The sequence below is a fragment of the Juglans regia genome, chromosome 4 (genome assembly GCF_001411555.2).
Source record: "Juglans regia cultivar Chandler chromosome 4, Walnut 2.0, whole genome shotgun sequence".
Lineage (NCBI taxonomy): Eukaryota > Viridiplantae > Streptophyta > Magnoliopsida > Fagales > Juglandaceae > Juglans > Juglans regia.
Genome location: NC_049904.1, coordinates 28,707,990 through 28,722,189, shown reverse-complemented (window position 1 = coordinate 28,722,189; position 14,200 = coordinate 28,707,990). Strand labels below are relative to the sequence as shown.

Sequence of the window (14,200 nt, the reverse complement as noted above, 5' to 3'; positions counted from 1 at the left end):
ATCCAAAAAAAACATATTCCGGCCATTGATGCTTACTCACACTATCTCACTATTTCTCTCTCGATTTGGCACACTTCCAAAACTCTAATCACTCTATTTAGATGACGTAAAATTGAAGAGGATTGAGTGATTGAAATGTCAAATTCCTTATGGTTGGCAAAATCAGTGGGAGTATAGAAACTAGAGATGCGATTGTTGTGAATTACATTCTTGTACTTCAAAAATACTTATAGTTCATTTTATGATTATCTTGATGATAACATGGAATAACAAGCAAATGTCTAGCCCGTCAGAGAAGCACCACGGCCATAAAGACATTAGAACAGCTAATCTCATGTGATATTCTTAATTTGATTTTTGGTTAGGTTATGTGGTGTATTTTTAAAATTTGAATTTGACATAGAAATAAATGAAGGTTCGCATTTATTTTCACAAGTTATAGAAATAAGAGATTTTATAAAAGAACGATGCATAAAAAAGTGATTGAAACCCATGAATCAATATAAAGTTTGTAATTTCGTCTACATTGTCTGAAATGTATAAAAAGTCAAATGTAAATGGATGTAGTAGACAAAACCCTGACTTTAAAGTTAATGTTAAACTATATGAAGTCAGACTTGTAATTAAGGATTTCACTCACAAATGAGTATTGATTAGAAAGAAATTTATAATAAACCCAAAAGAACTTATGAAGGATCACTATGATATTAGTAGTTCATTATGGTATAGAGTTACAAAAATATAGTTGTGAAAATAATTATAGAGTCAAAGTTTGAAGTCTACAAGAAACAAATAAAATGATTACTTAGAAAATGTCACAAATTTTTAAAAAATTGGTATATGAAATTTGATAATACAAATACTGTTTTTTTATTTAAGAAAAATATTTATTGTTAAGGTATATACCCTAAGATTAGTGTATCTATGGTCATGCATGTATATGACTTTTTACCCAGTATGAACCGTGGTTTGTAGTATGACATTAAAGTTGTGTCTCTAAATAGCTTTAACAATGAAATTTATGAATGAGACATCATTCGTAAATGAGATTGAATTTTAATGCCAAGATGATGACTGTTAGGATTGTCTCAGAATAGTTGCACAAAGTTTTGGAAGATTTTACATGAAGAATTGTTATTCAATAGATGTTTTAAAAATAAAATATAACATGCTTAGTATTTTACAGTGTTCTTGAATTGATTAGGTTGTTAAAGAAATTCTGTATATGATTTTTATAATAAATCTAATGATTGCACAAACTTGTATAAAATTGAATATCAATTTTTCAGTTGGCATTCTTGGTTGTTACCAAAGTAACTTAAGGATGTTTGACCCAAAAGCTTTGAAAATAGTGTAAGGTTATTTGCAAGAAATTAAAGATTATATTATTGCCTTAAGAAAAACTGATACTCTTAAAGTAACTGGATATTCAGACTCTATTTTGTATGATTACTCTAATGATGGAAAATACAGTTATGATCATTATGTATTTTGCTATCTAGTAGAGTTATTTTATAAAAAAGTATAATCTCTTATTGCTTCATGTGCAATAAGGAATGAGTTTGTGGTATGTTTTGAGGTTATAATGTATGGTATCTAACTGATAAAATATATTTTAGGACTTGAAATAGTCGACTTATAGCCAAACTGCTAAGAAAATATTGCAATAATTTTTCAGAATATTTTTCTCCGAATGATAAGTATTTAATGAAATTTTAAATACCTAAGTGTTAAGGAGAAAATACAGAAACAAATATGTCCATAATAATAGTGTTTTAATGATTATGCTTTAAATAACATGTTGAAAAGATGAGTCATATGCTTATACCGATGATGTGAATATGTTAAAGAGATCATTGATATGCTGAGTATTTTATTACGGTTGTTTCTTTTTTTTTTGTCTTTCCATTTTATATGTTCATTAAATTGTGTAGATGAATGATAACAAAATAATATCTACAATAGACATGAATTGGAACTCAAGACATTACAGTATTAACATTAATTATCCTAATTAAAGAACATATTGAATTAAGTTACTGATATTGTAGTGCATGAAATGTAATTTGTTGGTCATATAACAGAGGACCGCCATGACTCGCATTGGTAGCTAGTTTGACATTGATATAATGAAACTCATATAATGTATTTTGAGCTATGAAAGTTTTCCGAAAATGAATTTGCGTAGTATGGTTAATTTCTTGTAATAAACTCATGAACGGAAAATATTATTTTATGGGTGTATGGGCCAAGTGGGAAAATGTAAGAGTTTTATTTAAACTCTATGTCTCACACACCCATATCCTGATGGGTTTAAAATAGTTCAATATTTATCACTTAATTGATGAGTCGCAATGGGATAAGAACTCCAATGAGATAAGATTACTCTATATTTAATCACAGTGGGACACAAAGTCTACAGATTTCTTGTTGACCAGAAATCTTTAAATAGTATTGGAGTTATTAGAGTGATCATTCTCTCATAATCAGTAAAATTCTTCATCAGATTATAGATGGAAAAATGTACGTCTTTCAATTATTATTATTTTATTATTGTGGATTATAGAAAATTAAAAATTTGATTATTAATGTTCATGTTAAAATATTTAACATCCTCTCATTTTTCTTTCATTTTCTTTTGCTTTTTCCCTGATGTTGCCATTCATTGAGAATATTATGGTCTTGTGCTTTTAGGAAAATACATTAATGGAACAACCCTAGTGGTTGATGGAGGAGACTGGCTGAGCCATTCCTGCAAATTGCCCAAAGAAGCAGTGAAGCAATACTCTCGGGCAGTGGAAAGGAGGTCTAGAGCTGCATCAGTTGGGATTTCTAAGAGCAAGCTGTAATAGCTTATGTAGTTATCATTTCAGCAATGGAGATGTGAACAGTAATGAACAGTGCCAAAAGTTTTGGCCTCAGCCCGAGATTTCACAATAAATTCCCCATGTTTTTACCAAAACTCAACTCAAAAGTACTTATAAAAAAAATAAATACTTTAACTACAAAAAGATTACACCAAAGTAATCCCACAATTTGATAGGGCTTGATGTGATTCGTTAGATTGTAAAGTTACTTTTATTATAAAATAGATTTAACAGATCAGATAAAATCACGTTAGTCTGTAGGATTATTTTGTATAATTTTTTTGTGGATGTAAAAAACTAAAACAAAGCTAAAACATGTATGTAATTCTCTCGTTTACAACATGAAGTGTTATTTTGTTCTACCATATGTGTCAATGGATGCAATTCAATTTTCCAATCTAAAACTATCGTAGTCTGTAGATAATCGTGGAGTCTAAAACAACAATAACAACAAATTTCCAAATCCATCACAATGTATAGCCTAAATTACTCTCCCTGATCAATGATAATTGATCACAACATATCTCCAAGAGTGTCTCAAACGATATAAAGAGAGAAAATCCAATGAACAGATCTTTGTGTTAGCAGATTTAGCTTTGAACTTCTTCAGGCAAACATCACAGCAACAATAAGTGGAATCCTCGATAAACATCAAAAACTATATATTTTAGAACCAGAATAGTAGGTAAGAAAAGAGAGAAAACCATAGTTATGATATATGCAGCAGGAAAGTGAACTCGTCTCACCACAATGATCAGACTCTTCCCCCTTTGATCACATGAGAAAAATACCTTATTTAGAGAACGTATATATAGAACACAAAGATATGCATCGTATCAGAGTTTCCAAAGTCCATCACAGTTTCCAAACCACCTAAAGCTCTCCCACCAGTCCCGAAAATGATCTAAAACTTATCAATCCAAAACAACTAAGGGCTTGTTTGGATAGAGAAACCATCTCATCTCTTCATTATAATTTTATTAAATTTTTACATAAAATATAATAAATAATTCAACTTTTTCAAATTTCAAAATAATAATAATATTAAAAAATAATATTTTAGTAATATTTTATTTAACTCATCTAAAATCATCTCATTTCATCTCAATATCCAAAGTTCTAAACATTATAAGACTCACTCAAATAGCTAGTTGTTAGAAGTAGGAACCAAACAACTAAGGTACTATATATTTTGTCAGTAAATTTGCATCGAATCGAAAGGTTTTACTTTTTTTGTAATATTACATGCAGTTGTAGAGTGTGCAAGCGTTGTACAGTCATTTTAAAAAAGAGTAAACTTCGCTGTTAAAAAATTATTATATCCTATTTATACATTTAAAAAAAAAAAATTATACGGCGCTTATTCAACTGCGACCATTCCTGTAATCACGAATATAAAATTTATAAAGTTACATATAATTTAGTGCTCATAAACTCACATGCGAATAATTCATCTTTGTCAGGTTGCTCGCCCCCATCTCAGATTTCCAAATTCTCCATTTGAATGCTGCTCTTCAGAGATACTCCCCAAGATGATCATGCAAAGCGTTCTTATCAATCCCCTGATGATGATAGCTCTTGCAAACATAGTAAAACACGCTCTGTACCAACAACCCCACCAAATTCACAATCACCACAACAAACACCAAGAAACCACCCACCACAATCCTCACAAAAACCCCATAATTGTTCCCTCCGTGCACCACCACCAAGCCAAACACGACCCCAATAACGAAGCAGATTGCCAAAATTAGGAAAACGAGCGTAAAGGCGTAACGAGTCTTCCCCTTCAGCAATTCACGGCTCTTCTTCACTGCGGCGAAACCGTGTACCGGTTCCAGCACCGAAACCACGCTGGCCAGGTGCCACAAGGCGCTCATATAGACATCAACAAGAAGAAAGAGCAAGAGGACGGCCGCCGAAGAAAGAAAAAGCAAAAATCTGCCACTGGTACTATCAGCAGTGGCTATTATCACAAAGAAAGTAAAGAGCACAAAATTGTAGGCAATCAACAAAAGAGCAACACAGACAAATGTTACGAATAAGCGCTTGAAGACCTTGGGAATGGCAGACATTGTGGAGGAGAAGGAGACGGGCTTCGAGGAATAGAGGGAGGCGACAGTGTAGACAACGGCGGCGGTGGGGACAAGGGAGAAGGCAGTAAGGAAGCAGAGGTAGAAGAACTGGAAGAGTAGGAGGAGGGTCGATTCATGGCTGGTCTGGGACGGGTCGGCTTGTGGGTAAGTCTGGAGGTGAGCTAAGAGTGAGTCGGTGAAGAGAGGCTGAGCTAGGCTGGCAAAGGAGAGAGGGAAGATAACGGTCAGGGTGATGAGGTAGAAGGTATTTGGGCAATGTTTGGGGATGGCGACTGCTTCTCTGAGGATATCTGGGAGTTTTAGGAATTGGAGCTCTTCCGGGGCTAGATCCATAGTTTGATGGAAACCAGGTAATGGGTCAGCTTAGAATGGATCAGAGACAAAAATGGAGGGCAGGGAGAGAGGTGTTGCTAGAAGAAATTTCAGGAGGCGAGAGGAGGGAGAAACAAATGCTGGTACTGTTGAATGATTGACGAGGAGGTCACGTCTTCCCTATAGCATCCCATCCGCATCCCTAAAACTAATCCTTAGCCAAATTATAGGAAAAAAAGAATGAAAAGCGAAGAGCATTCCATCCCATTCCCTTTAAACTAATCATCTACGTCCGGTTTTCTAAATTAAGTTTTGATTTTAAGATGTAGGAGACGTTTGGATTCGAAGATGACTTGAGATGATTTGAGATGAGTTGAGATGGATTGTGAATAGTAATGAGATGAGTTGTGAATAGTAGTGAGATTTGTGAGTTAAAGTTGCTGAATAGTAGTGAGATGAGTTGAGATGAGTTGAGATGAGCTGAGATGAGTTGAGATGAGCTGAGATGACTTACGAATCCAAACGAGTCCGTAATTTAGAGAGTAACTGCACACATCTTAAATTATTCTATTTTAATAGAATATAGGAGATTTTTTAAAGATAAATAAAATTTTAAAAAAATTATAAAAAGTGTAATTTCTAACCAAATTCTAATAAATATTATAGGAAACATATGATAATGTTATGAGAGCATCCTCATTGCTTTGACTAAAATTGAAGAATAGCTAAAATTTAGATAATTTGTATCAAAAATAATTTAGATTTCAACTACGGTACTTCACTAAATATAGCTAACCACAGTTTCTTCATCAAACATTAAAATACTAGTTTTTAACCCCAAGCAAATAAATTAAATTAGTTATAATATAATTAACATTTAACATTTACAATATAATTAGAATATAATTATTATTAACATTTAATAATACTTTTGTAATATTAACTACGAAATGTGATAAAAATAAATTAAATAGATAAATTAAAAAATTAATAATATTTTATTTTTTATAGAGAGTAAATGAATAATCTAATATAAAAATTAAATTTAAATAGACTAGATAATTATAAATTCATATAATATTAACTAAAATTTAAAAATGAATTTGGCTAATAAAATGAAAATGCTGGAGATCTCTGGGATGCCGGTTTGGGGCTGCTGTTTAATGTGGGCACGAGTGTGATCCGGGGTGTTGGGCTGACTTGCTTTGTTGTCTGAATTCTTGCAATGCCTTTGAGTTTTGCTGCTCATAATTTTCATATACTATATCGTCACATTTTTTTTATTTTTTTTAAACTTATTAAAATTTTCAACTCGTTATTCATATATTATACATTCAATAAAAGAGAAAAAAATATAATATAAAGATGACGAATAAAATTTTTCTTTTTGAATTTATTTTAGAGAAATTTTATTTGCAGTCCTTACTTGGGGGCTGTATGTGCAGACTCTTTATTAAATGAAAAAAAATATCATTTTAGGAGGAATATTTTTATATTTTTAAAAAATTTTAAAGATAAAATTGTCTAGATTTATATTGCAGTCCCCAAATAGAGACTGTACGTAGCATTGCTCTTTGTTTTACTGTGATTTATATTTTTTAGTGCATTTATATTTATGTGATTGATTTATGAAGATAGTTAAAATTTATTCGAACCATTAGCTGGTGTGGCTAAAGAATATTAAATCAAGTATGAAAAATAATATCAAATTGAAAAAATCTCAAATTCGAATTCGAATAATTCGAATGTTCTTAATTATTATATAATATCATATCGATAATGTGGGAGTCATGTATCTTTTACGTGAACTTACTTTTCGGATCATTCTTATTTATGTACGACGTACGTATTAGCGCACGGACTTTTGTTGTTTGTTTAAACAAAAAGAAAATAGATTATTTTAAGCCAATTTAACCAAATAAATAAACAGATAATTATTTTAGCTCAATAGTGAAACTTTTTAAGGCGCAGAAGCTAGCAAAAGAAAAACAAATTCATATGTATGGTCAATTTACTTCAAAATAGAGCCAATTATATATATATATATATATATCAACTTAATTGATTATTCTATAATCAAGTTTTCAATTGTCATAACAGTTAAAAATAATTATGCCCACTACAAGAAAACTGTTTATTTGCGACCAGTTATTTTCAGCTAAAATGAGTTTATTTTCGTTGTAAATGGTCATTTTTATCGTTAAAAAATTGGTTATAAATATCTGTTTTTCTTATAGTACTGACTAAATACATGCACTTCTTAATTTCTACTTTTGAATTTCCATAGGTAGTTGTACTATCAAAGTAAATGGATATTTTCATTTAAAAAAAAAGTAAATGGATATATATATATATATATATATATATATTGATCAGGAAGAGAATTAATATTGCTTGGTACTGCATGCACGTTCAAAAAGAATTACAAAAATTACCAGCAGCTTGTACATTGATATGATTAGCTAGTGAGATAAGTAAGCTTTAATTTAAAGCTAATTTTATAATCAAGCAGATGGTGCACTATATATATTAAATCATGTTAATTTATAATTTTTTTAAATTTCTTATGATAAATTATATAGTAAGCATAATTCATGTGCATTATAAAGACGCACTATGAATGTAATATGGATTTCATACCAATTGATCAGATAGAAAAGAAAAATAGGGATCGATGCTAATTCATCAATTTCTATGATCTAAATATATATTAATTTACACGATTAATCATGTGATCATGCATGTACGTATAAGTTTGATCTTTCTATTAATATATATATATATATATAAGTATGAAATCTCATAAATGAAATAAGAAGACAATCACGTACGTACTGGTAATATTGTATAACATGCATGCAGGCAAGTATGTATATCCAATTAACTTATTTTAGGGTGGCAAGTGCCTAATCATGCATGAACATGCATGATCACGTAGTACGTACGTTTGAAAAACAAAAAGAAATCCAATTAATTAGAAGGAAAATGAATGAAGAATTACTAGTACGGTTTCCAGCTTTTTGCCTGTCTTTTTAATTCATACTTTAAGAAATTACTGCCAACCGGCCTATTCCCTTCAAACTCTCTCTCTCTCTCTCTCTCACACACACACACACACACACTAGCTTCCAGTCAGTACTGCATGTACATGGATGCTTGGAGCTGGATGAAACTGGCCTATCAAGTACGCCTGAAATATTCGACAATATACAGATAAAACTAGCAGAAGTCTTAAAACTGGGTACGTATACTAGCTAGTAATCATAAATTGCTTGAAATGAAAAAAATGGTAAGATGATGACGAAGCCCATGATATTTAATTTCTAATTTGTTCTTAATTTCTATATATAAATGGTTGATATGGTCTAGCTAGTTATAATTCTAATTACAGGCGAGTGTTGTGCGTGTTTTCATTATTCTTTCTAATTTTTTCAATTTGGTGGCTCTGGTTTAGGCATCAATTAAGGGTGATAAGATGCCACATTTTAAATAGTGTATTAAAGAAAGTGGGATAAGAGAAAAATCATTCATGAAATAATTTTTCAAATTGATACTTACTACGCATGCATGCATTAATGAAAGCTTAATAATGATTCTTAATGCAGAATTAAACACTTAAAAAAGAATAGAAAATTAAAATGCTCAAGAAAATGTACCTCCGGTCATTGATGCTTACTCACACTCTCTCACCGTTTCTCTCTCATTTTGGCACTTCCAAAACTCTATTAATTCTATTTAAATGGTGTAAAACTGAATGAGATTAGGTAATTGAGTTTGGAGATCAAACCAGAGTATTTATAGCCAATCTTCCATCAAGCTTTCGTTGGCTACGTGAATCACTAAGATAACATTCTCCCACTTGGTTCACACTTCTAATCTAATATCTCATTCTCAACCCATCAATAATCTGTATTAAGTAATAAATACATGAATCATGGTGATAAGTCCTCTAATGACGAGTATTACCTTCCATGTATTACTATGTATTCATTTCTTAAATATTATAATTTATGTGGCAATAATTTTTTAATAAATAAACCCTATGTTTATTCTTAATCCAACACAGATGAATTTTTTCAAAATTAAATTAAGGTGCACATAAATATGAGAAAAAATTACAATAACTAGGAATTTCATTAAAATAACATTGTCCGTACAATGAAAAACTAAATAATGGAACCGAGTCTCATATTCACTACATGATCATTGAATTTAACGGTGGCATGCCCTTAGTTAAAGGATTAGCGATCATCAACTCAGTGCTGATGTGCTCAATAACCACTTTCTTTTCTTTAACACGTTCCCTTATGGCTAAATACTTAATGTTGATGTATTTACTTCGACTCTCACTTTTGTTGTTCTTAGGCATGACGCGTTCTCAATGGCCTAGAGATAGAATCCATAATTCTAAACCCAGAAATGAAACTCTTAAATCATACACCATGTGAAATAGCCTCAAAATAAGAGACGAGCTCGGCTTCCATAATTGAAGTGGCAGTCAAGGTCTGCTTGGCACTCTTCCATGATACAGATCCACTAGCCATCATAAAAATGTATCTTGATGTTGATTTGCATGAATCAACACAGTTAATAAAGTCAGAATCTGAGTAGTCAATTACTTCCAGATTATTCGTCCGTCTATACATAAGCATGTACTTTTTGGTTCCTCGAAGGTACCTCATTTCTTTCTTTACAGCTCTCTAGTGGTCTAAATCTGGATCACTCTGATATCGTCCTAACATTCCCACAGCAAATGCAATGTCAGGTCTTCTGCAGACCTGTGTATACATTAGGCTTCCGACAGCAAAAACATATATAATGTTCTTCATTTGTTCCAAGTCATTCTTCGGACATTGGTTTACATTGAGTCTATCAACCTTCATAATGGGAGTTGCATTTGGTGAACAATCATTCATCCGAAATCTCTCTAAAATTTCATTAATATAGGTTTCCTGAGATAGACCCAAGATGCCTCGAAATTTGTTTCTATGGATCTTAATGTTAATGACATAAGATGTCTTACCCATATCCTTCATATCAAAATTTTTAGAGATGAATTGTTTCACCTCATGCAGCAAACCCTTATCATAGGTTGCTAGCAAAATGTCATCCACATATAAAATAAGAAAACAAATTTTACTTCCACTGACCTTCTGGTATATATGTTGATCCATAATGTTTTCTATAAAATCGAATGAAAAAATTATATTATGGAATTTTAAATACCAATGGCGGGATGCTTGTTTTAAACCGTATATGGATTTATTGAGCTTACAAACAATTGCTCACCATTACTAGAGGGGAATCGTTCAGATTATTTCATGTAAACCTCCTCCTCTAGATTTCTATTGAGAAATATCGTTTTTACATCCATTTGTTACAACTTCAAATCAAAATGGGCTACTAATGCCAAAATAACGCGCAATGAATATTTCTTAGATATAGGAGAGAAAGTCTCCGTGTAATCGATTCATTCTTTCTGAGTGAATCCTTTAGCAACGAGTCTTGTTTTGTATCTCTAAATGTTGTCCAATGAGTCTTTCTTTGTCTTAAAGACTCATTTACATCCAATGGCTTTTGTACCATTAGGTAACTCAACAAGATCTCAGACTCTGTTACTTTTTATAGAATTCATCTATTTCTTCATGGAATTATACTATAATTCTGATTATTTGCAACTCATGGCTTATGAAAAGGACTAGAGATCATTTTCAGCTCCTATGTTGTAGTCAGATTCTTGCAAATACACAATATAATCATCAAGAATTGTTTATCTCTTTGGTCTAATAGATATTCTTAATATTGTACTATCATCTTCTTGAGAAGTATGTGGTTCAACTCATTGTTCAAAAATTCTTGGCAACTCTTGAACTACCTGATCTGTGGGAATATTGTCAACAGCTTGTTTAACTTCAACGATTTGTTGTTCAACACCAATTTGTACTTGATGGGTGCTGTGAACAATAACAAATATATCACTTGAGGTAGAAAGTTGAGATTTTGAATGATCAATCTCAGAAATTATGTTCATGGTTTGATTGCTCCCACCGATCAAGTCATTTTCAAGAAATTTTACATTTCTTGATTTCAAAATCCTAGTGTTGTAGATGGACAATAAAATTTATAACCTTTCAGCATATCCAATAAAATACTCATTAATGATCCTTGGGTCCAGCTTCTTAATGATCCTTGGGTCCAGCTTCTTCTCTTGTAGATTATAAATTCTCACTTCAGACGGGCATCCCTAAATGCGCATATGTCGCAAACTCGGTTTTCAATCTTTCCATAATTCAAATGGCATTTTAGGAACATCCTTGGTTGGAACTCGATTTAATATATACATTGTCGTCTTAAGTATTGCAGCCCACAAGAATTTAGGAAGATTGGAGCTGCTAAGCATACTCCGTTCCATGTCCAATAATGTTCAGTTTTTACTTTCTGCTACACCATTCTGGTCCAGTGAACCAGGTACGGTGTATTGGGCAACAATCCCACGTTCTTGAAAAAACTTTACAAATGACTCATGTGCTTGTCCATCCTTTGTGTATCTACCATAATAGTCTCCGCTTCTTTCTAAATTCAACATCTTAATTTACTTACCGCATTGTTTCTCTACTTCAGCCTTAAAGATCTTAAAGGCATATAATGTTTCGTTCTTATACTTATGAAGCATGTAGAGATACATATATCGTGAGTAATCATCTATAAAAGAGATGAAGTATCTCTGACCATGTGAGTCCATGACTGGACTACATATATTAATATGTATGATCTCTAATATGTCTGAACACCTATTGGTACATTTCTTTGACTTGTTGGTCTGCTTTCCCTTTATGTAGGTCCACACAAGTCTCAAAATCAGTAAAATTCAGAGTAATAAGTACTCATTCATTTACTAATCTTTTAATTCTTTCTATGAAGATATGATCTAATCTTCAGTGCCATAATTTAGAGGAATCCTCATTAATAACACATATTTTAGTACAGTGCGAACATGCATTGAATCATAAGTGGCATTATTTTATAAATTAAGGCCGTAAAAACTATCGAACAAAGTATCATTCCCAACACAATCAGATTTATAAAATAAACTGAAAGATGTTTCTGAAAAATTAAAGGAATATCCAAAAGGTACAAGTCTTGAAATTGAAATCAAGTTTCTAGAAAAACTTGGAACATAAAAGGTCTTTTCTAACTTTAAAACAAAGCAACTACTTAAAGTTAAATAGCATGTTCCTATAGTTTCCACATGCAAGCCCATCTTATTTTCTGATAAGAAGCTTTGCTTACTTTCCACTGGCTTATTTAGGTATTGCAAATCTTGCAAGAAATTTAAAATGTGAATTGTTGATCCAGAATCAATCAACCATGTGTTAATATTGACATTAAACATATTAGATTCATAAAAAAACAAACAAGGTTGGATTAATTTTGTCTACAATCAATTTCTGAAATTTGACGAATTATTTCTTCATGTATCCCTTCTTTTTACAGAAGAAACATTTGGAATCTTTCTTGATATCAGCTTAGGGAGGTATTTTACCTTTCTCTTTCTTATTAGCTTGAGATTTTTCCTTTTCACGCATTGCTAGAATTGCACTTTCTCCCAGTTCCATCACCAGTCTTTTTTTCTTTTAAATACACATGAGTATGAGTTCATTAATTGATCAATTATTTTTATGTGTGTTGTATGAGATTTTGAAAGGTCCGTATTGGTGCGGAAGGGTGTTCAGGATGTAGTGTACCAGGAATGACTTTAACATTTCAACCTCGAGTTTTTTCAATTAAGCCATATTGTCCCTTATTTGTATGATGTGCTCGTGCACACCTTTCACACTGGTGAGCCTTAGGGATGAGAACTTCATGATTAAGGTGCTTGCTAGTACCTTGTCTGAAGTGACAAATTGATCATCAATGGCTTTCAACAAGTCTCATAATTTTTCATGTTGATCAACAGAATCACGAATGTCAGCAGAAATTTTAGTTTTAATGAACATCATGCTGATCAGGAGATTAGATTTCTCTCATCTTTCATGAAGCGTGATGTCCACTGCAGTGCTGGTATCAGTGAGTGCTAGTGGTTCGTTTTTCCTAATAGCATAGTCTATGTCTATTCGCCCTAAATGAAGGAGAACTCTCTCCTTTCAGACCTTATAGTTATCTCTCTTAAGTTTGGAGATATCACAACGAATATTAGAGAAATTTACAGGTTGTACAACATTATAAAATTATAGATTACATGTTTATGTTAAAATTGAGGCCTAAATAAAATTTCATGTTTTACTAATGTAAATCATGCTTAAAAATTGAATCTAATGATATAAAAATTGCCTGTGGGCTAAATTTTTAATTCAAGTAGATTCAATTATTCTTTATGATAGAATTTATCAAATTATTTACTTAATACATAATTTTAAAGGGTATATTATTATTATAATTTGATATATATTCTATCTTATATTAAACTTTATGATAAAACTATCAAATTATTTAATTAATTCAGAATTCATGTAGGTGAGTTATGAGTAATTTGATATTTTATCCTAATTAATTATATAAATATAATAAAAATTCTTGTGGGATAAAATTTATTATTAATGCGCATGCATGGCATGCACCATATATGTTTAGATTAATTATCATGAGAGTCAGGCAGCTGCAGTTAAGGATGTAAACTCAAACCGGAAAACTGATCCGGACCGGACCAGACCGGAGCGGTTTTGAACCGGTCCGGTTCGGAACCGATTTTTAAAATGTAAAAACCGACCGGTTCTAGTTTTGAGATTTTTTGGACCAGACCGGACCGGTTGATTAAAAAAAATAAAAAATAATATTTTTATATATAAGTTTTATACAAAATATTTTAAATATATATTAAATATTAATATAAATAAGTTTTATATATAATGTATAATTATAAATTTA

At 31.5% G+C, this 14,200-nt stretch overlaps 1 protein-coding gene across 1 annotated transcript; it reads right to left on the bottom strand.

Annotated features, from left to right (window-relative positions):
* Positions 1 to 4,193: 4,193 nt before the first annotated feature.
* On the bottom strand, positions 4,194 to 5,477 carry LOC108984961. Its single transcript, XM_018957071.2, has one exon. The coding sequence runs from the start codon at positions 5,294 to 5,296 to the stop codon at positions 4,382 to 4,384; it is 915 nt and encodes a 304-aa protein (XP_018812616.2). The 5' UTR covers positions 5,297 to 5,477; the 3' UTR covers positions 4,194 to 4,381.
* Positions 5,478 to 14,200: the final 8,723 nt, after the last annotated feature.